At 34.6% G+C, this 24,184-nt stretch overlaps 1 protein-coding gene across 3 annotated transcripts in view; it reads left to right on the top strand.

The window, feature by feature from the left end:
- Positions 1 to 17,432, top strand: part of EPHA6 (EPH receptor A6) — a 929,004-nt gene extending 911,572 nt beyond the window's left edge. For all 3 annotated transcript variants that reach the window (XM_046001268.1, XM_046001267.1, XM_046001266.1), the window contains 4 exons: positions 2,199 to 2,392; positions 4,570 to 4,641; positions 14,066 to 14,215; positions 15,545 to 17,432. In XM_046001268.1, the coding sequence (XP_045857224.1) occupies positions 2,199 to 2,392; positions 4,570 to 4,641; positions 14,066 to 14,215; positions 15,545 to 15,659 (531 nt within the window). In that variant the 3' untranslated portion in view covers positions 15,660 to 17,432. The remainder of the gene's footprint in view (positions 1 to 2,198; positions 2,393 to 4,569; positions 4,642 to 14,065; positions 14,216 to 15,544) is intronic.
- The last annotated feature ends 6,752 nt before the right edge of the window (positions 17,433 to 24,184 follow it).

The following is a 24,184-nucleotide window of genomic DNA, read 5'->3' as shown; positions in this document are numbered from 1 at the left end:
GGTGGGATTTTAAAGTCTATAATTTTATAATGGAATTCTGTCCTATTTTTCTTAACTACTTTTCAGAACTATCCACAGTAGTTTTGAGGCTATACAAGCATTTTACACATATCTTATTTTACTAAAATGTGTCACAAATGTCTTAAAAATCCAAGCTTGGTTGATAACAAACATAATTAGAAAAGAGATAAGAAAAAAATCTTGTTCAATAATGGGATAAAATGAATACAAAAATGCTGGTATCCTGACAGGTTAAAGTGTTCTGGTCACAAAGACACTGATGGGATTATGAGAAATTCCCTAGTACCAAAACGCTAAAGCTTAGCAGTTAAGAGGTTCTTACAGCCATATTATTGCTCCTTTTTGCAAACTGCTTCTAGCATGAATTATGGACATTTCAGAGTCCTGTCAACGGTGTGAATTAAAAAAGAAATTAAGATGTGTTTTACAAATTACAAAAAGTGTGTAGCTACCATAAAGAGAGGTCTCGGGTTAACAATCTCAGCACTTGCATTTTTGTATCTATTGTTGATGAAGGCAGGGATGAGGTTGAGGTGTGCCTGTCTTTAACTATCAGTCTGTTCCTCACCTGCCCATCTCAAAAATGGGGGATGGACCCTTTCCTTTTTCTTTCCTCCAGAGATGATATAAGAATAAAGGGTTGCATAGTGGGGCGCCTGGGTGGCTCAGTTGGTTAAGCACCTGACTCTTGGTTTCAGGTCGTGATATCAAGGTCGTGAGTTCGAGCTTCATGTCGGTCTCCGCACTCAGTACAGTGTCTTCTTCAGATTCTCTCCCCCTGTCCTTCTGCTTCCTCCCCACTCTTGCTCGCTCTCTCTGTCTCTCTTTCTCTATCTCTCTCTCTCTGTAAAATAAATAAATAAAATCTAAAAAAAAAAAAAAAAAGATAGGGGCACCTGGGTGGCTCAGTGGGTTGAAGCCTCTGCCTTCAGCTCAGGTCATGATCTCAGGGTCCTGGGATCGAGCCCTGCATCGGGCTCTCTGCTCAGTGGGGAGCCTATTTCCCCCCTCTCTCTGCCTGCCTCAGAGCTGCCTACTTGTGATCTCTGTCAAATAAACAAATAAAATATTTTTTAAAAAAAGATAAAGGGCCACATGAATACTTTGAACACATAAAAAAATAAGCTATATAAATTCCGAGTCAATTATATTACATTATTAGGAGATTCCCAGGTGGGCCATATACAAGATAGATGACTACCCTGCCTTATCTTATATTTGATCTCCTGAGTTCAAAAAAGCAAAACAAAACAAAACAAAAAAAAAACTACCTTATTGTCATCTCATTGTTATTCTTAACTTCAGCTTCTTATAGAGATTCCTTTCCCTAGAGCCTCCTTCTCCCATATAGTAGCCGCTAGCCACATGGGGCTATTTAAATTTAAACTTTAATGAATTAAAATGAACTAAAACACAAAGCTCAATTCCTCAGTCTTCTTAGCCACATTTCAACCACTCAACAGCCACAGGTGACTAGTTTCTATCATGTTGGACAGAGAGAAAAAAAGTTCTGTTGGAGAGCGCTGGCCCTGAGGACACTCAGGCTTGAACAATCCTGTTGCTCTGTGGTCTTAAGCTAGCCACTGAGAGCATTTCAGGGATTGAATGACCTTAGAATTACAGAGAGGACTTCATAATCATGTCGGTGTCAGACTAAGGGAAAGGCAGAAGTAAGCAAAGAGAAATTAAATAAGCAATAAAGAAGAAAGAAGGAATGATAGTCAGCAAAAGAATACCCAGTGACATTATTATAGAAGGATAAAAAATGACTCAGGAGTTCAGTGCTTCAACAGAGGTACGATTTTACTTAACATATTTGTCACATGTGGTTTGCACCAAACACATCAATCTTATGCTGACTTTCTGATGTCCTAATTGGGTTTGAGACGTTCCAGCTAAATCACACAGGAACTATTTCTCGAAATTGTGATGAAGCTTAACTTCCCTTCTGAATACACATGTTTAAAAACATTTTCCTCAAAGAGATGTCAGCAGATCTTAATGTAGATACTTGTAACTTTTGTATTTATCTTTGTTTGGGCTCTTTATACCACAAGTTTTCATGTTTACCAATATTTTTGTTTCTACTTCCTGAATAAAAAAGAATTATAATTTAGCATATGTCGTGTTATTTGACCCAAAAAGTAAGAGACTAACCTGTGTGTGTTTGCATTTAGGTCATCCTGTCCATTGAAGAAGGTTATAGACTTCCAGCTCCCATGGGCTGTCCAGCGTCTCTACACCAGCTGATGCTCCATTGTTGGCAGAAGGAGAGAAATCACAGACCAAAATTTACTGACATTGTCAGCTTCCTGGACAAACTGATCCGCAATCCCAGCGCCCTTCACACCCTGGTGGAGGATATCCTTGTGTAAGATGCATAGTGTTGATTTTCTTCCCCTCGACAGTCATTTCTTTCAGGCTATATATATAAGGCTAACAGGTAGAGAGGAGAAAGTTTACCATAATAACTATCTAGTTGTCGACCTTTTAGAATATTTTATACAAACCATATTTCATTTATCAGCGGTGAAAAAAAAACATTTCTAAATTTTTTTTCGTCTTAAGAAAACAGTGTCTCCTTTTGTTCTCTCCATATCTAATTTTTCTGAATTACTTTTGTTATATTTTTTTCTTGTGGGGGTCTTTAGTATTTGTGTATCCTTTCTTTATTTACTGATCCTGCCTTACCTCTGTAAGTAGAATTTGTATCCACAGCTTCTTTAATTTTCTTGTCCATTCTATGTTCTGTCCCTCTGAAATGGCAAGCAACACAGGGGCAATTTGTGAATCAGCCAGGAGTGAGGATGTTTCCTCCTGACATGATCACAACCAGCTCTTGTTTCTTTCCATTTCTAAAACCAGAAAAAGACAGATGACAAGACAAGAAAATGAAGGCACTCATATGCCATTTTATAAAAGTCAGTAGAGTTGAGATCTACTCACCTCTCTCTAAAAAACAATTATAAGAAGGGGAGAGTAGAAGGAAAGAAACACTATTATCTATTTCTGAAAAGATTACATTTAAAATATTATCAAATTGAGAATATATGTATTTAGGCCAAATTGGACTTAGAAATAACAAAAGTGTTTCCAAAGTTCACTTTCCTAACTCAGGGGACGGCCAACAGAATATATAGATGTTCAACTTTAGGTCACAGGTTCAAGTCAGTGCAGGCTTTTGGTGATAATAAGGCCAAAGGCTCTTCAAGGACTACTTAAGCAGGCCTCAGTTCACTGCAGAGCACATAAGAGTTCACCTCTAAATTACTAATTGGCAGCCTCAGTAAAGTGAAGCCAAGCATGAAATAGCTAGAGATTAAACTGTTACTCTAGCCCATCTTCCCTAAAGCAGTCCAACAGAAGAAGCAGTAAAGAGCTGGGGAGGGGGGGGTTGGGTTGGGGGAGTGACCTAGGATTTTATCATAAAAGGACATTCAGTGAAGGATTTTAAGCAAGAGAATAGCATGATCACATTTGCATTTCTAAAAGATCAATCTAGAGCTGATTTAGACTAAGTGCAAAATAAGGAACAAGCCTAGAAACAGAGACAGTTATGTATTTGAAACCCAAGCCAGAAAAGATTAAGGTCTAATTCATGAAATGGGAGTAAGTTTGGGGTTGGGAGATAAGAGGATGGATTTGTTCTCAGGCAAGGAGAGCCATGTGTCTTGGTCATTGATTGAATATGGGAGGAGGAGGAGAGAAAAGAGTCAAGGATTCTATCAAGTTACCTTCTTCAACATGCCGGCCAATAATATTACCACTAAGAGAGAGAAGGAAGATACGGTTTTGCAATAGAAATGAAACCATTTCAAGTAAACTGAATTGAAGATACCTGTGGGGCAGGTAGGTGGAGTTGTCCAATAGGCAGTTATATTTGTAGGTTGAACCTCAGGGGGAAAGATCTGGGCTGAAGATTTGAAGATCATCAACATAGAGACTATAGCTGAAGATTCATGCATAGTTGAAATGGTCCATGGAGACTATATGGTATGAAAATTAACAGAGGGAAAGAAAGAAGGGTGTTCTCTGGAACACCAAGGTTTAAGAAATGAGCTGAAGGAGAGTGGTCACCCAAGGAGACCAAGAAAGAAGAGAGCCAGACTGGTAATAACGAAAGCTGGGAAAGGGTAGTGACATAGAAGCGAAAAATGGGGAGAGTTCCAAGGAGTGTAATGTCCAAGACTTCACAAGAGCTTCAGCAAGATGAAAAGCGAAATGGGTCCATTGCATTTAGTAGCAAAGTGCTCAGGTATCTATGGGCAGCCTTAGCAAGAGCATTTGAATAAAAGTGTGTAAGACAGCTGGCTATGGAGCAGGAGTAAATATGAAATCAGAGAGAAAAGCAATATAAAGTACTAAGAAGCCTGTCTCTGAAGGGAAAGAGAAGTAGTTAAAGAAAATGATTCTTCGTTTTGCTTTTATGTTTTACTGAAGAGATGGGCATGCATTGACATTGAAGAGAAAGAGCTAATGCAGTGAGTGTGCGTTAATGGTTTTCTATAAACTGAACTCATTTAATCCGGGCCTCTCATTGTGGTATAGGGTTAACGGACCCCACAGCCAGTGCCCATCCACAGAGCTCTCTAACTGTTCTATGGCTGTAGAAGCAGGCAGGTAAGAGCCTTCTTTTTGAAGAAAAGTAGGTACAACAATTTCTTCCCTGTTTTTCGAGATTACGAATGTTTATCATAGCTGGAAAACATTGATGAAGCCTCTGAGGTGAGAAAATGCCAAAAAGTCAAAATGATTCAGAGGTAAATCAGTGTGAGGACTTGTGTCATGGGGCCAGACATGTAGGGCTTAACAGGATGTGCAGCCATCCTATGGACAGGCCAGCAGATGGCAAGTCAGTGATGGTACTGCCATACGTGGGGGAGAGTTGGGTACTTTACATAAAGTTGGCAATTTGATTTGATTCTGTAGTCTGATATCCGGGAGACCAAATGGAAATTTCTGTGACTTGCTATCCTTGTTTCTGACAAAGATCTATGTGCTAGTGTTTTCTGCCTTTAATACACTTTTCTTGGAGAAACAAAGAAAAACAGAGTTCTACAGGTACACATGCCTGAACTGTGGTCACCACTCTTATTTTCACAGCAGCCTAAGCAGGTTACCTCTGTCAATCCCTTCACCTCCGATGCTATCCACCCATCCTGTCCCTGATCCCAGAGAACTGAGACTGTTTAAAGGAAAAAGACAGGGCACCTGAGTGACTCAGTTGGTTAAGCGACTGCTTTTGGCTCAGGTCATGATCCTGGAGTTCCAGGGTCAAGTCCTGCATCAGGCTCCCTGCTTGCGGGGAGTCTGTTTCCCCCTCTGACCCTCTCTCTTCTCATGCTCTCTCTCTCATTCTCTCTCTCAAATAAATAAATAAAATCTTTAAAAAAAAAAAAAAACAAAGGGAAGAGACATGGTATAAAGGATAACAATTTAGCTAAAGGATTTGTGGTTTGTTTCATGCTTATAAAACTGTGGCACTGTCCATCCCCCAACTCCCAAAGCCCATTCATCTGTCTCAGTGTGATGCTGGATTAAAGAAACATGACAGGGAGTAGAATTTCAATCTCTCCACCCATTTATCTCTCAAGCAGGTGAAGGAGTTTAAGTGTGTAATCCACAGCAACTCTGATTAAACTCACCTGTACTCTTATTAGACTCTGGAGTCTCCCCAGCCTCCCGGGATTCCCTCACGCTTCTGTACTGACATAACTCGCTCATCCACTAGGTCCCCATGGTTTTTATTCCACTCTAATTGCTTTTTTCTCAACAATTCACCTGAGAAGCTTTTATCCTTTCTCTTGACAGAATAGTAAGAAGGGAAGAAATTAAGGCAACAAAGGGGGAATTGAGGAAAGCTGTGAAACCCGCAGCTCAATAATTTTATACTAGCATATTGGAAACTTTATGAATCTTGTATCTGCAATTTCTCCTCTCAAAAGACAGAACACCCAATAGAAAAAAAAAAAAAAAACTGTTGGTCAGAGAAAGCTTTCATTGGCGCAGCTGTTCTGAATAATGCTGATGTTCTTGGGCCTGGCGCACTCCCATGGGAATATTCAGAGCTCTGTTCAGTTCTTCTTATTCAAGAAAGTATGTGGATGTATAAGGGAATATAGCAATATTATAAGTATCATTTTAAATCTAATTGATTTAAAAAATAATTTGCAGAAGTACCTTGTTAATATAGGTAGTTATCCTTTCATAAATGTGAATTTCGAACTACCTTCACTTTTATTCATTCAACAATGTTGCCTTATAACCTTTTTAATCACCTGATGTACAGCCCCTAGGCAAAAAGGCCCACTCTGAGGCCAAGTCTATGTGGAGAATGACATCAGGAGCAGGGCCTGGCCATGACCTTTGGAACACCCCTCACTCCCTTTCCTCTGGCCCTCATGATAAATGCTATAGCTACTCTCAGTCCCAAGTCAAGCATATCCCCATGGTTCCCAGGGTCACATCTGAGGTCCAGTGGCTTAACAGTGTAAAGTAGATTAATGACTACATGAGTGTTCCTTTGCCCGACCCAACCTTCCACACCCCACCCACGTTATTCTACACATTTATTCTCCACCCTCTTTAACTCTCACCCCTGATTCCTCCATACACTGAAGCACAGGTTGAAGTCAGCTGGCCAGTGCCTTTTTGACCAATATGACCATGTAATAGGAAAATAATACTTTTCTCTAGTCCCTGCTATAGATCCCCAGCACTGACAATTTTTTTTTTTTTTTACAGATTATGGCTCTTTGATGATATCAGCTTAAAAAGGGGCATCCAGGGATGGGGAGCAGTTGACCAGAAGGACAGTCCATGGTAGTCACTTGCTTCAGAAATCATGCTCTGCCCAAGCCAAGACACTTAAGAATAGTCTCACTACCCGTGGAGCCACAGTTAAGGATCTTAAAACATTTTAGCTTTTAGGAACTGGAACCACCACTTTGCTTAGTACACATAAATCTATTGTTGAACTTCCAACTACTTGGGTACCAGTAATGTGTGAATCATGAGGATAGGGAAAAGTTCAAACCAGTGTAATAATTAAGAACCTCTACTTTAGAAAACCACAAGTAAACATTATAAGACTAAATGGTATTACTCCTCCATCCAATTTATAAAGCACCTCTAATGCTGTCTTCTGAGGACAGGAACTTTCAACAATTGGATATGGAGTTTTCCATTGATTTTGAGAAGATCTTGCTGAATGCTATCTAGGCTACGTATCAGCACTTGCCTGGTTGTTTATACCAGGTTATAGACGACTTGTTCTAATTTCTGTAACTAGAAGTTTTAATGATATTTCCCATGAGAGAGAAATGAATGACTAGCCAAAATCAGTGTTGTAATTGATTGATTAGCAAAACTCTGTGGAAGGAAGACAGAATATTAAATATTAATCAGGAAATAAGAAACTTCTACCTGTTAGATAATCTAAACTTAATTCACATAAGCTGTTGGCACAAGCTAATGATAATACTGATGTTAATACCAATACTAATACTGATAAAAATTCCAATATATATCATCAATAATAACTTTTATTGCCATTTGTTGAAAGCCTACTGTGTTTCAGTTATCGTACTAGGTACGTTTATCTATAAGGTCATTTAATCCACCCTATTATTATCTCCATCCTTCAGATTAGGAAAGAGAAACTCAAAGAGTAAAGCAAGTAATTAGTGGATCAGGCATTTTAACAAGGTCCACCAACTGCAAAGTCCTTTTTATTTCCACCACACAGTGTACAATCATGCAAAATGGCAAGGCTCTTCCCATTACGGCACTGTTTCAGAAATATGATTATAGGAAAAGTACTTTTTTTATATTTCCACATAGATTTACTCTGGACAAATCAGACTTCCTGGTTGGGGTATATTAAAATCCCAAAAAGAATTTGCAGTGGAGCACAGCCTGTTATTTTATGTTCTACTAAGCAAATCCAAGGAGATAGAGTATATGCCCTCATTCATGGGAATAAGTAGCAAACACATAGTCAATAAATCCCCTCAACATCCTCCTACAATGTTCAGCCACTTGAACATTACTTGGGGGGAAGAAAAGGTAGTAACTACAACAAAATAGAGAAATGAGGAAAATATGGCAGCGACACAGTTCCAGAATTACATCCTCAGGCGTTTTATAGATTGAATTTTTCCAGTGCTGGCAAATATATGCTTTCCTTCTTTTTCCTTGTTATGGCAGACATTACTAATCATCACAACACCCTTTCCCACTGAGCCCAGATGCTGCCATAGCATCCTTTTTAAGACCGTATTTTGAGAACCACTGCCAATGAATTGTAATTAGCATGTGATAAAAATCCATTTCTGTTCCGATATTATTTTTACACAAAAATAGGCTTTCCTTGAAGTTCAGTGATCTGTCACCCTGGCTATAGGGACAATGAGCGAGGTACTCATAATTATGGGAGATTTTAAGCAATAATAGTCCTACTCTGTGTCTATTCTTGTGTTCAAACACATCTAAAATTTTAAAATTGCCATCCCTTCCTACTTTCTGCTAGTTATCATCCTTACTATGGGAATTAATCATATCAATTTAAAACACTTGAAGACTTACTGAAAATAAAAGGCTGATGAAAAATAATTCATTCTCCCTATTTAACATTGTGGAGAGTCAGATGGTTTGGAACCATGAGATACTGCCCACAAGCATAAAACAGTCACAAAATATAGGCATGATTCTATGCATTTTAGATTTTATAGCATTTTGAGTAAAATTATACCTTAAAATTTTTAAAAGATTATCAAAATTCTTCTATTAATTTAAGTCACGTTCAAGATTATGTTCAAGTTTACTATCCCACCTAACTATAGAGAGGACATGGTTTTCTTTTTCATCTGATAAAATAAATTCTTCCTTTGAAGTTTAGGTAGATAATTTGTATATTATGTATGGATTAACTAAATAGTGTGAAGTGTAATCCCTCAGTTATGAGATCAGAAATGCATGTGAAAGTGGTGATATTGAATAAGCTGAACACTGTTGCTATTGTTCTAGATCCCTTCACCCTGGGCTACCTCACTTCACCTATAGCTGCCTCTCTCTCCACTCTGAAACCCACAAAGGCAGAGATAAGCAAGCACCATCAATATGTACTTACTCTTCAATTTAAGGGAACTAGTCAAAATAGATCATTCATCATGAGTCAGCCATTATGTCATGGACTAAACTTTTCTACACAGAATACTCAAGTACTCTGTATAGAATATTAAATAATGATTACTTATTTAAAATTCCTATAAAACTTTCAGCATTGTGCTAAGGCCTACAGAAAATAGAAATATATGTGAAATATCGTCCCTGCCATCAGGGAATTTTAACTTAACCTTTTAAAAAAATTCTTCTGTCTTATAGATTTTTCCCAAAGAAGTAATTTAACTGAAACAAAAAGATACATGGTATAAGATTGAGTAGTCATCTGTAATAAAAGAATATTGCTAGCCCCATAGGAGCCTAACTTCAGGGAATTAAATTATTAAGCATCAATATGTAGATCATTATATACTCATTTGATTAATATTTATGAATATGACTGAAACATGCAAATTATTAATAAGTAACTGAAATAAAGGCAATGGAAAATAGAATGGACCTAATCTGTGCAGTTCCACTAACCATGTATAACAGCTAGGGGGAAAAAGTTATGCTAGAGTCATAACAAGAGAAAAGCCTTTAAGCATGTGATGGTTTCATATTAAAACAAGATCTTACTTTGCAATAGTGTTTCTCAAAGTATAACCTTTCTTGAATCATTGTTAATAAATCTTTTATTATTTTATTTGCATGATAAATATAAAACATGGAAAACTTTTGGAAATAAAAACCTTCTTGCTTTTTACTGGCAATTTCCATATCTACTGATTATCTATGTAAGAACTTTCTAAATTAAAAGACTAGTACTGGGTCACCCAGGTGGCTCTGTCAGTAAAGCATCTGACTCTTGGTTTCAGCTCAGGTCATGATCTCAGGGTCCTGGGATCAAGCCCCACATGGGGCTCCACACTCAGTGGAGAGTTTGCTGGAGATTTTCTCTCTCTCTCTGCTCCCCACACCCTGCAGGCATCCTCTCTCTCTAAAATAAATAAATAAATCTTAAAAAGAATAGTACTATTGTGAACTCAAAGGGCTCATTAGAGTAAAAAAATTATTGGCTCTATCAGTGCTACTCATTTTTACATACTTAGAAGTATTACAAATATATATTTATTGAACCTTAAACTGTGTCATTACCTATTCTACCTATATTCCATCCCTCTCTCTAATCTAAATTGACCATCATTTATACATTTAGAATTTCCTAACTTCACCCCTTCCTCATTTTTCTGAGGGAAGTGGGAGACCCTTGACCTTCTGTTCTACAATATGTACTTTTTTCAACATGAGCTGCAGATTTTGCTGTAAAGACATTTCTCAGGTGGGCAGCTCCCACTAATCACCAAAGAGCAGAAATTTCTATGTGCTCAGCAAATAGCAGACTGAATTTATCATTGTACATGGTTGATAAGAAAGGGCATTTATTGTTTATTAGGTAATATTCCAGAGAATTCATGTGAGGGAGATGGTACTCAGCCCTCAAAGCCGGAAAATAGCAGCATTTTTCAACTTCGTTATAAGATAAGGTGAAAGAAGAGTTATTGCACAGTGGCTATGAACAATGAGGGGATCCTGACCTTACTAAATCGCCTGCCAGTGCAGTGGTAGAAAGGCCAAAGAGTAACTAGGTTACTAAAGATGTGTGGAGAGAAAGGGAATTATGGTATTGAAACATTCTGGGAGCAAATAGTGCATGCTTTTCAACAGAGAAATAGGCCACCTAAGTCATTTAGTATACAGAATGTTCTTCCATGACCTTTCCATACTAGGGACATAAAATTAGCAAATTACATTTCCACTCACGGATTATATGAAATTGTGAACACTCGAGAGTTATTCCAGAGTTATCTCAGGAGAGGGAAGTAGAAGTCACCTGACACTGTCTGTGCATCAAGTCTGGCATGGGAATATGAAGGGAAAGTCACTTAAATACATTCTTTTAATTTTGTTCAGTCTCAACAAACTTCTTTGACAAGTAATTAAAAGATATGGGAGCCACCTTGTTTTAAAATAGGACATTCAGTTTCCTAGCATGTGTGGCTTTATGTTAGTAAGCGAAAGGGTACCCTGATCATTTTGATATTTAAACTTAATAAATTTACTACAGCAGCATTTCTTAAACTGTTTTATAGAAACTAGTCAGATAATTTAGGAAAATAATGCAGATGCCATTGCTAATCTTCTTGTATGTTCACATTGTACATTAGAACAGTGAAGACTTAGAGAAATGTTCTAATTAAAAATCCTATTTAACTCTGTTTGCAGTGGATACCTTTATTAGTTTTTATTTTATATGAATTTTGCTTATTTTATAATATTTATTGATATGAACATCTCTAAGAAACAACAAATATGGCAATAATAAAGTATTTATGATAGGTTTTCAATCTTTGGACATAACTAATCTTAATTAGAGTCAAATCATGAATCACTCCAATATTAATTTGAATGAATCGACCCACAATCAAAATAGCATTGCAATTTATTGTATAAGAAAAAAAGCATGTAGCTTTTATCAGCCTCCCAAATTGGAAATATAGTAACAGAAATAAGTACTAGTAAGAAGGATACCAGTCACTGTTAAGAATTACCAGACTCGGGGCACCTGGGTGGCTCAGTGGGTTAAAGCCTCTGCCTTCAGCTCAGGTCATGATCTCAGGGTCCTGGGATCGAGCCCCGCATCGGGCTCTCTGCTCAGCAGGGAGCCTGCTTCCTCCCTTCTCTCTCTCGGCCTCTCTCTCTACCTGTCTCTTTGCCTGCTTGTGATCTCTGTCTGTCAAATAAATAAATAAAATCTTAAAAAAAAAAAAAAAAAGAATTACCAGACTCAATATGAACGACTATGTAGTCACAAGATACATGCATTTAATTTATGCAAACTTGAATTATATATTAAAAGCAAAACCCCTATTTTTTCCTCATTATCTCTCTTCATCTTCATCCCCATCTTCAACTAGACCCCAGTTTGGGAAAAGGGAAGTCAACATAACAATCAAAGGAAAACCAAAGAATGAACTCGAGGCCTTTAGTGGGGACTCTGTCCTAAAAAATTCCAACTGACCTCTTTCAGAGTCTTCAAGAGTTGTACCATGTACAGGGCCTGATGATTTAAGGGTAATTTAAAGGATTTTTATGGGTAATTTTGATTATTAGAGGTTTTTATGTTTTACCTTATGCACTAACCTTATAGCCTAACTCCCATTCTCATATATTTTTAACAAAACAAGACCAGAGTTATACAACATGCATATTCCATTCTGTTTCACAATGGAGTTCTTCTTATTTCATGTGGTTCATATATTGTCGTTCATATACTAGTGTTCATACACTATCAGTTTCTAGTTAAAGTGAAATAGTTCGAATATGAATGGTAAATATGATTATAATAAAATATTCCAAATAAGAATGTTAAAATTATGGATCTAGTTAAGTCCCCATGGATTCTTTCCTTTAATTTTATAAAAAATTAAAAGCAAAGTAAATGAAATTTGGATTAACCTTCTTTTAATGGGAATATTTTCATTACTTATAAAACACTGATTTGACTCAAATACCATCACAAAAAAAGGTTACTGCTCTACTATTTAATATAAACTCTAGACCTAATAACTTTTAATGATGTATATATTACCCTGGGAGACTAATAAAATGCTTATAAAAGCACTTTTACTGCCAGGTATTTTGTAAAACCGTATAAAATATTTTTAACAATTTTCATGTATTTCTAGAAGGAGAATAATATAGTTTATTGCCAGAATCAGTTAAATATATAATTTTTAGTTAATTTTACTATAGTTTCTAAGGTTACTTCCATGCTTATTCTATCTCTAGCTTATATAAAACTATTTTGTGTATATATGTATATATACACATATATAATGTATATATTAATGTATGAATACACACACATCTGCTAGCATTTCCAAAATATACCTTTATATTATTTTTATATTAAAAGTATAAAAATATGGGACTCCTGTTTGTAGCTCAGTTTAAGTGTCCGACTCTTGATTTTGCCTTAGGTCATGATCTCAGGGTTGTGAGATTGAACCCCATGTCATGCTCTGTGCTGGGTGTGGAGCCTGCTTAGGAGTCTCTCTCCCCTTCTGCCCCTTTCCCACCTCCCAGCCTCTCAAAAAAGAAAAAAAAAAACTACAAAAATATCCCCAACTGCAATACCTTTTGCATTAGATATTAGAAACAAAAATACAGATGTCTATTTCACTTACGTTAAGATCCATTAATGCTGTATTCCCTTTTCTTGTTAACCCAAACTTGCATTGATTTTGCTTTGTTTTATGCCATATTATATCTGTGCTTTGGGCTGTTTTACTCTAGGCTTGAATGTATGTAAATCTTATTCATGCCACTGAGCTCTGTAACAGCAGAGATTATTTTTTAATAATAAATTCTTGTTGAATGAGAATAAATAAATGGAGGCTTGATCAATGAATTCACTGTGAAAAGGAGAAAGGACTGTCATAGCAAATGTAAAAAAGGCAAAAGGGCAAGGATTTGGTGACAGGTTAGAAAGTGTAAGGGTAAACAGCCTATGGCTACTAACTGTCCTTTGGGGATGAGGACTGGGCTATTCCTCAGGTTTGAAAACACAATTTTATGCAAGAGGAAAAAGTAAATAGCAGTTCACAAGATGTGGGTTTTCTCAAGCTATATGTAGTATAAAACCCTGTTAGTAGCAAAAAAGCAGAAAAAGACAAAGTGATAAGTGAAACTGACCAGATAAAAGTGGATGATTGGAATATAATGGAAAATTAGAGATTATTTTTTAATGGAGTATGAGAACATTAGAGGCAAGGATATTGTAAAAGGGAAAAAAAAGGACTTGGGTATTTTTTGCTGTCTCTGACTTTTAAATGGTCTCCATGGCTTTTTTTGTTTGTTTGTATGTTTTTTCTTGTAGAATGCCAGAATCCCCTGGTGAAGTTCCAGAATATCCTTTGTTTGTCACAGTTGGTGAATGGCTGGATTCTATAAAGATGGGGCAATATAAAAATAACTTCATGGCAGCAGGGTTTACAACTTTTGACCTAATTTCAAGAATGAGCATTGAGTAAGTGGTCTTAGGTTTATTATTATGTTTAGCAGTCCACTCAAGGTGTTACAAATTCAAATACCAGATCAAAACACCATGATTCAACTACATTTCCTAAAGCTAGTATGGCATTTCCACATCTTTCCTCACCATTTCTGATTATCATTCTAGTGGTAATTGGACATTACACTTTTAACTATTTTCCTTTGGAAGAATATGTTTAATTCTAATAGCTATTTTAAAAATTTGTAAATACTTTCTGAAATGCATATTACTCTCATTCACATCCTAGACTACATCAGCACAGTTTACCTAGGCAAATTACTTATGACTCACATATACTAATCTTGCATAATCAATTCCTATTACCTTCATCAAGTGTAGTAATTGCAGTAGTACATTATCATCATGTAATTTCAGAGCTCCTTATCTATATTATACAAGTTGGACATTTTTCCATTGTCTCAAAAATTATTCCTTGCCTGTGTGCAGTAAAATGTTCTTATTCCTTGGCTGGGTGCAGTAAAACATGTGCTTAAAAGGTAGATACTAAAACTAGTTGGTTGAATCATATGAAATTGTCATTAGTTTGAAATAGTAATGGCAACTTTATATAGTTCAACATAATATAAGAACATTTTTTTCAGATTATTTAATGACCATAGGGCTCAGATACAGTCCACATTATATCTTCTACCCTATATATTATTTTGCTAACACTGTTGAAAATTTTTATCGTTATCTAAATTGTATAATTTAGATAACGATATCTAAATTGTGTAATTTAGATAACGATAAAAATTTTCAACAGTGTTAACTGGGGCACCTGGGTGGCTCAGTCGGTTAAGCATCCAGCTCTTGATTTCAGCTCACATCATGATCTCAGGGTCATGAGATCGAGCCCCATGGAGGGCTCCGCACTCAGCAGGGTGTCTGCCTGAGATTCTATCCCTCTCCCTCTGCCCCTCCTTTCTCTTTCTCTGTCTCTCTAAAATAAATCCATAAATCTTTTAAAAATTGTATTCCTTTTAGGTCTATGGAATGTCTGAACATTACGCTGGTACCTGAATGTGAAATTTTCCTTTGTATCCTTAAATTTGAGGTAGACTTGATATATTATCTGGCACCAGGGAAAAGAAAAATGTAACTATTCACCTGTATCCCTGCTTAAACTCTCATTTTACCAGCTATACAATTTTTGTTAAATTCATAAGCAAATCTGACATGGAAGACACTTACCATCTGTAAATCTCCATTTCATATCTCCTTGTACTTACCAGATCTAAATATTCATATTCTCTCTCCTCCCCTCCCACCCCCATCTCTACATCTTTTTCTCTCTCACAGTGATATTAGAAGAATTGGAGTCCTACTCATTGGACACCAGAGACGGATAGTCAGAAGTATACAGACCTTACGTTTACAAATGATGCATATACAGGAGAAAGGATTTCATGTATGAAAGTACTACAAGCACTTGTGTTTTGTGCCTCAGCATTTCTAAAATGAAAGATATCCTCTCTACTACCCTCTCTTCTGATTCTCCAAACATCACTTCATAAACTGCAGTCTCCTGTTCAGACTACGGGCACGCAACTTTAGTTTATGCTTCCAACCTGGATTTTAAAATTATGCCTCATAGCTCCTCTCTGAATAATCTGCAAATAAAACCCCGGCCCACCTCAGATTATCACTACACAATGGTAAATAACTCAGCATGGATGTGTAACTTTGTACAACAGTATTTGGAAAGTGTTCACAAACTTAACCCAAAGGAATTTGCCCAGGTGTGGCTTCCTTAATGATGTATTTAGAGTTTGATGGTAGATGAAAAAGAAATACATTTCTTTCATGTTTTGTGATCAAGTAGCTTCCAAACTGACATGAATATTTTTAGATAATTATATTCAACTCTATGGATCATATTGTTATTGGTTTTACTTGTATGTGTATTTATTTGTATTATACTTATTTAACTATTGATGCCTGATGATGTTAGAATTATTTGCAGAAATAACCAGTGATGTCACTTGTTGAATTCTTGTCAGGTGTGACTGCACTAAGAAGGAGGCTATCAGGGATGGAGAGGGAGAAACATACTTTACTTTTCAAACTTCTAAGGCTGGGTTTTTTTTTTTTAATTGACTTTATACTGTCCTACATATTTCATAGTAAGTGGTAGTTTAGAGGCTTTTCCATTCTAAGTTTTGCTAACTATATAGTATATTTCTCTCCAGCCTTATGAAGATCACCCCAAAAAGATTAAGAGAGACCAGTTTTTGAAAGGCTTTCATAGAGTGAAGCATGAAATAAAACCATGTCTATTCCCTCGGTTCACCTTTACAAGTTTGCAAAAGCAGTTATCAAAGCACTGAGAAAATTAGTTATTTTCAGTAGGATTGCTTTGAATAAAAGATCCAAGATTATCACCTTAGACTTAATGTAAAAAGGGCAATTAATTTAGTTTAAACACAATTTTATGATAGCTATATGGTGGCCCCCAAAATAAACATATCTGACTGTCTGATATTGGTGCATTTTACAAGTTTAAGAATTTTTATATTTTGTTCCTAAAGTATAAGTTACATGAATATGCTGAGCTGTTTTCCAAACCTTTCAAGAGACAAGTATGCCAATGCATGTTCCAAAGAGGATATGAACAGACCTAACACATGAGTATATGTAAATTGTGTGTCAACCTGGACCCATAACACAATAACATAAAAATGTGAACACAGCTAGAGTATATTGTCATAATTGTCTCAGAGGCTGCAAAAAAAAAAAAAAAAGGCAAATGTACTTTTCAGTGAAGTAAGCTGAGTCAGTTTATCAAAACAGTGCTGCTTTATGAGTAAGTTCAATTGTAAAATCAGCTGTTGTCTGTGAAAATACAGAATGGCTCCTGTGCTGAGTTTGGAAGAGTAGGGAAGATGTGTTGAGAGAGAGAAATTTTAAAAATAGCAGACTGTCTAAAGATGCTTATTTAATAAATTGGTTTTTCTTTGATTTAAGATGTAAAGGTGCCCAACCCACTTTCTCCAGTTCCCACCTAAATCACATTTTTTGGTAATAGCAGCTGTCTTGCTATTAAAGGAGACGCACTTTCTTTTATTCTTTTAGGTTTGTTGATTGTCCCATTAGACTAGAGCCTTCCACATACATTCTTTTGCTGATTTATCTCCTGACTTTTGTCTACCACAGCTTAATTTTTTCTCATTTCAAAAAAAAATGTATAGAGCTAGAAGAAAGAGTCTTTCAAGTATTCCTTAAAGTATACTAAAAAAGAAAAAAAGTGAGAAATTCATCACTTTTTAAGTAAGTGTGTCTGAAATAGCTAGCAACATTTTCTAGCCACCATGTGCATGGTTACGCATCACTCATATACTATCTGCAGTTTGCTTGATACATTTACACAAATCTGGTTACATGTAGAGGAAATATAAAATTTCCACATTTACCTATCTTCAAATATATATTAAATAAGAACAAATATAAAACAGATTAAATTTATTAATCATATATATTTATTTTTATAATACAATGAAAAAGTATTTAGAAAAATAAGGAATAGAATAATTATGGTCTTCCATAGGACTCTGTCAGCAACATCTGTATACTTTGTTGAAATAAATTCTATAAAGTATTTAAACTTCTATGAGATGGGCATTCACTACTTGCAAGATTAAAGTTCACAGAAAAATACAGAGATCTTTTTCTATATCTGATTAACTTATATTTCTTTTTTTCTTCCCAATACCTTTCTATAGTATTATAAAACTCCCTTTCTCCTTCGTCTCTTACCCCAATGCTCTTTAAAATTTCTTTATAATTACATTTATATTTTTCAGAACTGTAAACATGATAATCTTACGAGTAATTTTTAACCTCCTCATGGTCAGAGATGTTGTGTGCGCACATGGTTGAAATATTTGTGCACGATTAAGCAGAAACATTAAAAAAAATAAAGGTATCTATTTCTTAATTGCCTACCATTCACAGACCCCTGATCCCAAGGATGTTATAAGATCCAGGAATACTAACAGTTAAATTGCCAAATTTATTTGGAAGTTTTATGTGAAATATTTTGAGATTTACTAGTGCAGTATTTAGTAATTAACACTGTTTAAAATGCATAAGTATAGACCTTAATTATAGGAAGAAAATTAGTAACTTACATAAATCACAGCCTTCAGTAATGATTTTTGATAACTTCAGTATGCATATACGTTCATGTACCTACTTTATTTTAAATTTTCTAATCTATACTACTGAGGAGCTTTTGGATTTTGTAAATCAGACAGTTGAAGAAACCATTTTCATTTTTATTTCCTGGGGGGTCATTTTCCAGTCTATAATCAACTCATTATTCCATAGTATAAGGTGTATTTGGGAAAAATATGTAAAAACAATGCACAATCAAGAAGAGAGATTAGGTATGTAAATCATTTAAAAAGCAATCAGAAATTGCAAAGCTCTTGGCTTAACAAGAATAAAAAAATTACAGCACTTTTGCACTGAGTTATCTTATAGCTGTTGATAAAAAGTTATGCATGCTATAATAAAAAAAAAGATTAGTATACCTGAATACTCCGCATTACTCTTTAGAATCTATCCAGCTATCACCTGAATAAAACAGCCTTCTAACCACAGTTCTAAGACCTATCTCAGTCCTCAAAGGGAAAACAAATCCAAATTCAATTCTTGAAAAGCAAAGTCTTTACAAAAGTTCTTCTGAAGAGGTGGTGAAGAATTAATCTTAACCACACTGCTTAAAAAATCAGTTTTTTATATCTTTTCCCTACTGAATTTCTACTTTATAAATCATCCAGTTAACTCTCTTATTCCACAATTTTCACCAACATTAGGTTTATTTTTTCTGTTCCTTCATTAAATTTTCTAAAACTTCCTTCCTCACCCCCTGTTTTTCTCTCTTTTCCCATCTCTTTTCCCTTCTCAGCTTCTATCATTCTACCCTGATCCCTACTGACAAAAGAGCATAGCAAATCTAACAAAAATCTTACCACTCTCCTTTAGAAGAGGCCGAAGATGGAGGGAAGAAGGGAATGTTGCAGAACTCACACATTAGTATTTTGGTCCCCACCACATAAATGGGAGCATTGGCAGTCACAGAGAAGGAATGAACTCCAGCTTTTTATTAACTGGAAATTAAGTGCTTTGGAAAGTAATTTCAAAATGAATAATGAAGATCCTTGTCTATAGCTTTAGATAAGGAAATTTATTATTAATTTTAAAAAATTGTATTTTAAGAATCAAAAACCATTATCAATTCACAGTTGGTGTACATGTACATATAACAGAGACTAGAAGGGAATATATCACCTCTTTTAATATCATCAGCTTAACTTTTCCAAGCTTAAAGATTCCATTTAGTAGAAAAGACTCATATCACTTCATGTTCAATCCAAAAATATTCTGTTGCTTTTTATATGAAGACTCCAAAAGGTAGAGGAATACATTGAGTCAAATTGATATTATTCTCTCATTTGGACACGAGGCACTGAATCACCTAACTTTTGGGTTTTATGATCAACATTTCAGCAACTTTCAACCTTTATAATGGTCAGTAAAGACAGTATAAACTTTATTTAGTTCAATTTAACAAATATCTGTGAAGTGTCTCCTACACAATAAAATTTTTATGGCGAAGATGAATTCAGCTATACTGTCCTTACCTTCAAAATAACTCTAAAGCTTAAAACTTAGAGATTGGAGCCTATTTGCTATGTTTCCTGTGATTGCCAAGTCACTAAGGGCCAGCTCTTTCCATAGAATAAAAGTACATTAAATAAATCAATAAAGCCTTGTCCAGTGTGAGCTGGGTTTGCAATCTTCATTGAGAGAAATTTATTTTGCACCTCAAATTCTCATAGAACACCCCCCACTTCCTCTAGCAGAGAGGAGCATACTTGGAGAATTCTCTTAAGACAGTCTCTTCTTAGGAGTCACAGATTTTTCTTGTCCAGCGGCAAACTTTTCAGTTCGTGCATAGAATCACTATCTCAAAGTTGCCTCCAGTTAGGAAACATTAGCCTTTTTTCAAAACATCTCTGGAGTCATTTCTTGCCCAGGTCAATTCACTGGTGTTAGAAAATATAATAATTATGAACCTGCAATAGTTGCATAAAATTCTTTCAAACATGATACATTTAATAAGAGAAAGAAATGATTACTCATGCCTAGATCTAACATATTACTAGATGAAATAAAGGAAAGGAAAAATCTTAAGTTGCAGAGGCATAAATACCCCCACTTCCTCTTATTGTTTCCTTAAAAAACAAAATATTAGTCAGGTATTTCAAAGATTTCACAGGATAAAAATGAATCTTGCATGTTATATGGGGTGTGACACTTCCAGGATAAAAAGATCAACAGATCCGAAGATACAGGTCATCAAAATATAACTTTAATACTCTTTCTTCTAATAATTAGCTTTGAATTTCAGGTTAATGACGGGTTTATATAAATGTATTAAAAAAGGATGTTTACATCTTAATTTAAAAATTTGGGGGGCGCCTGGGGGGCTCAGTAGGTCAAGTGTCCAACTCTTTATCTCAGCTCAAGTCTTGATCTCAGGGTTGTGAGTTCAAATTCCATGTTGGGCTTCACATTAGGCAGGGAGCCTACTTAAAAAAAAATTCTTGGGTTCTTTGCTTTTAATTCAAAACAAAAATTGGTTGGTTGGTATTTGCTTTTACAGGATTTTAGAATATATTTTAAAGTCTACCTTTAGCTTATCAGTGTTGATTCAAAATTACGGAATTTTAAAAATGAAACAAAAATAATATGAAGAAAATTTTCATTTACTAAGGGTAGCAAAGCACTACCAAAAGAATATAAACTTCATCTTTCAAAAAAAATCTGGCAAATACAAAGTTTTGTATCTCTTAGTGATACCAAATCACTTCCATTATATTATATTTTTGCACTTTCCCACTGAAAGAAGTTTCTTTCTAAACAAAACAAAGAAAGGTTCTCACTTAAGTTTCCATGCCATGCTGGTTAACTACAGTACCAGATCCCTATATCATTAAGAGAACTTTTGATTTGTTTCATTTAAGAGGGAAAATCTCAAGGAAGAATTCCACTCTCCCTAGACATACCTAATTCATCTTTAAGAATAACAAAGGCGTTACAGAAAAACTACATGACAGATGAGTATGAAAGATAGCTCTTAAATGTGACATAAAGAAGTGGTTCCTACTTTTGATTAGAATATGAAGTACAGATTAACAACACAATTTCCTGGGAGTTGTAAATTAGAAAGGTATCAAACTCAGTGAAAAATCTTCTCTCAAGTAAAGCTCTTTCCTTACCTATATTTTTCCATTATTTTTAACCTCTGGATATCTATTTTGTTATAATGAACTCAGTTTTGGTTACGATAATAAGTTATCAACTCAAATAATAAATCAGAGCAACAGAGATATGACTTTAGAGTATTCTACAAAATAATGAAAGAAGAGCAACCTACTTCAGGATTCCTATTTAGTTAGCCCAGTCTCTAGCTCATTAGCCCTCATTGAAGAGAAAACGGTCTTTATTCCAAAATGATATATTATCATAAAGAAAAATTCAAGGTAGGAGAGCCTTCATTTTTCATATATCCAAAATTTATATTTAGGCATTGTAAACTTTGAAGATAGATGTCCTTGTTTCCATAACTTAAATATGAGCTTACAAGCAAGCAATATCGATTTAAACATTTCTATGAGTTTTGCCACATTTATAGATCATCACCCTCAGAACAGTCTTCATTTGCCTGTGTTCTAGAAAGACCAAATATCATTTAACTTTTTGAAATTATGATAGATGGAGTGAATAGTACTAAATCATAAAGATGAGTAAACAATGCACTTAAAAGATTTTTAACTAATTTAAAATGTCCTCTTCTATTGCCTTTATAATAAATTAAATCTCTCTTCTACATTTAGTAATTTGTAGAATGAAATGTATGCATTAGCTAGAAATTGCTTTTGTTAAATTTTTATTTAAACACATCTTCACTCAGAAGCTAGAATATAATTCATTCTGTTAGCTCATTTCTCATTCAAAGTAGTAACTTTTGCTCTCTTTAGATTTACCCAGTAATATCATTATTTAAGCTGTAATAAAATTTTTCTTTGACTGTACATGCTTTACTTACTGCCACATATTTTTATCTTTGAAATAAATCTGCTTAAAATTGTGGTCTTTAGAAGCTCTATGACAAAATCAATGGTTACTCATTTGCTAACATTTATAACTGAATGAGCTATTTTTTCTGTCCATGTGATTGATGTGAGCATTGTTAAATCTAACTTATTTGAATATTCATTGGTATTTTATCTAAAGCTATTATTTCAATATCTTTAAAACTATCTTTAAAATAGTCCTGAATTTCATAGACAATATGACAATAAACAATGATTGGGGATTTTTTTTTAATTCCTGCACTGCTTGAAAAATAAGGTTTATTGTACATAAATGTTTATCATTGAAGTTTCTAATTTGCTTTAACATGATGTCCCCACATCATACACATTCAAAGAAAATTATATTAATATATCTATACTATGCAAAAACCTCATCTTCTTACAAATATGGAGTTTTCATATAATTTGGGGGTTTTTTTAGGCCTCTAAGAGGAAAAAAAATGTGAAATAGGAGCACTTTAAAATTTTTTTTGGTAAGGCATAATATTTGAGCAGTCCTAACAAATATGAATGAGTAACATTTGATTTTAAAGATTACTATATGTGCTTTATTTCTGATACATTATTAATCACATTCTTAATCACATCCCATCTTCAATTGTTTCTTTGAAAATCTGAATAACTACAGGATATAAATATCTACGGACATTTTTCATAAACTATACTTGGGTTCAATTTTATATTCAGTACAAATTTTGACAGCTTAATTTTTCTTTTAATAGTTTCTTAACAATGTTTCTTAAAATGTTGGTTATAGGGGTGCCTGGGTGGCTCAGTGAGTTAGGCCACTGCCTTCGGCTCAGGTCATGATCTCAGGGTCCTGGGATCGAGTCCTGCATCAGGCTCTCTGCTCAGCAGCGAGCCTGCTTCCCTCTCTCTCTCTGCCTGCCTCTCTGCCTACTTGTGATCTCCGTCTGTCAAATAAATAAATAAAATCTTTAAAAAAAAATGTTGGTTATATTATACCTTCTATAATAACCTTATTTTTTAAAACTCAGAGGCAGAGCATTAATGCAGAACTTGGAAAGAGACCAATTTCCATTAAAATTGAGGAAAAGACAAAAGGCTAATATAAGAAGTTGTTTTTTTTTGTCAAACTATTAATTACCACATTAAAAAAAACTATTAGAAAAGAGATCAAAAGTTTTATCATACTTCTATTTTGGTAATTTTGAAATTAAAATGCATTTTGAAGATGGGAATCTCTAATTTAAATAAGTCTATTAATATTTGTTAAAATATATAGTGATACATAAAATCAGAAATTTTGCCAAAATATCGATAGAAATTTATTTTTTAAAAATTTATTAATTAACCAAATAATCACAATTATTAACATTTCCATATTACTAATTCTTTTCATTTATAAGACCTATATATAATAAAAGAATTTGTCAAAAGATACATTGAATATTGGACAGTCAAAGCATTTTATACATATCAACTAATCACTCTCGTTAATAAGAGTTTTTCTTGATATTATTAAATGTGAAAAGTTTATATAAGACGCAGATAAAAAGTTAAAAGAAGAGTTAAAAGAAGAGTAGTCTTTTAAATCAATTTATGCTTTTATGCAATTATATAAATTTTACATAGTTTGAAATGTTTAAAATATGGTATCTGCATATTAATTTTATGTTATATGTTATGGTGTCAAAGTGCTTATATTCTTTCAAGGAGATTGATTGTCTTCTCTTTTCAGTTGTTTCAAGTATTAAAAAAAAGACCCACTTTATATATTATATTTCCATTCAGTCTCATGATGCTTATAACT

This window comes from Meles meles, chromosome 4, assembly GCF_922984935.1.
Source record: "Meles meles chromosome 4, mMelMel3.1 paternal haplotype, whole genome shotgun sequence".
NCBI classification, from domain to species: domain Eukaryota; kingdom Metazoa; phylum Chordata; class Mammalia; order Carnivora; family Mustelidae; genus Meles; species Meles meles.
This window is presented reverse-complemented; position numbering and strand designations above follow the sequence as displayed.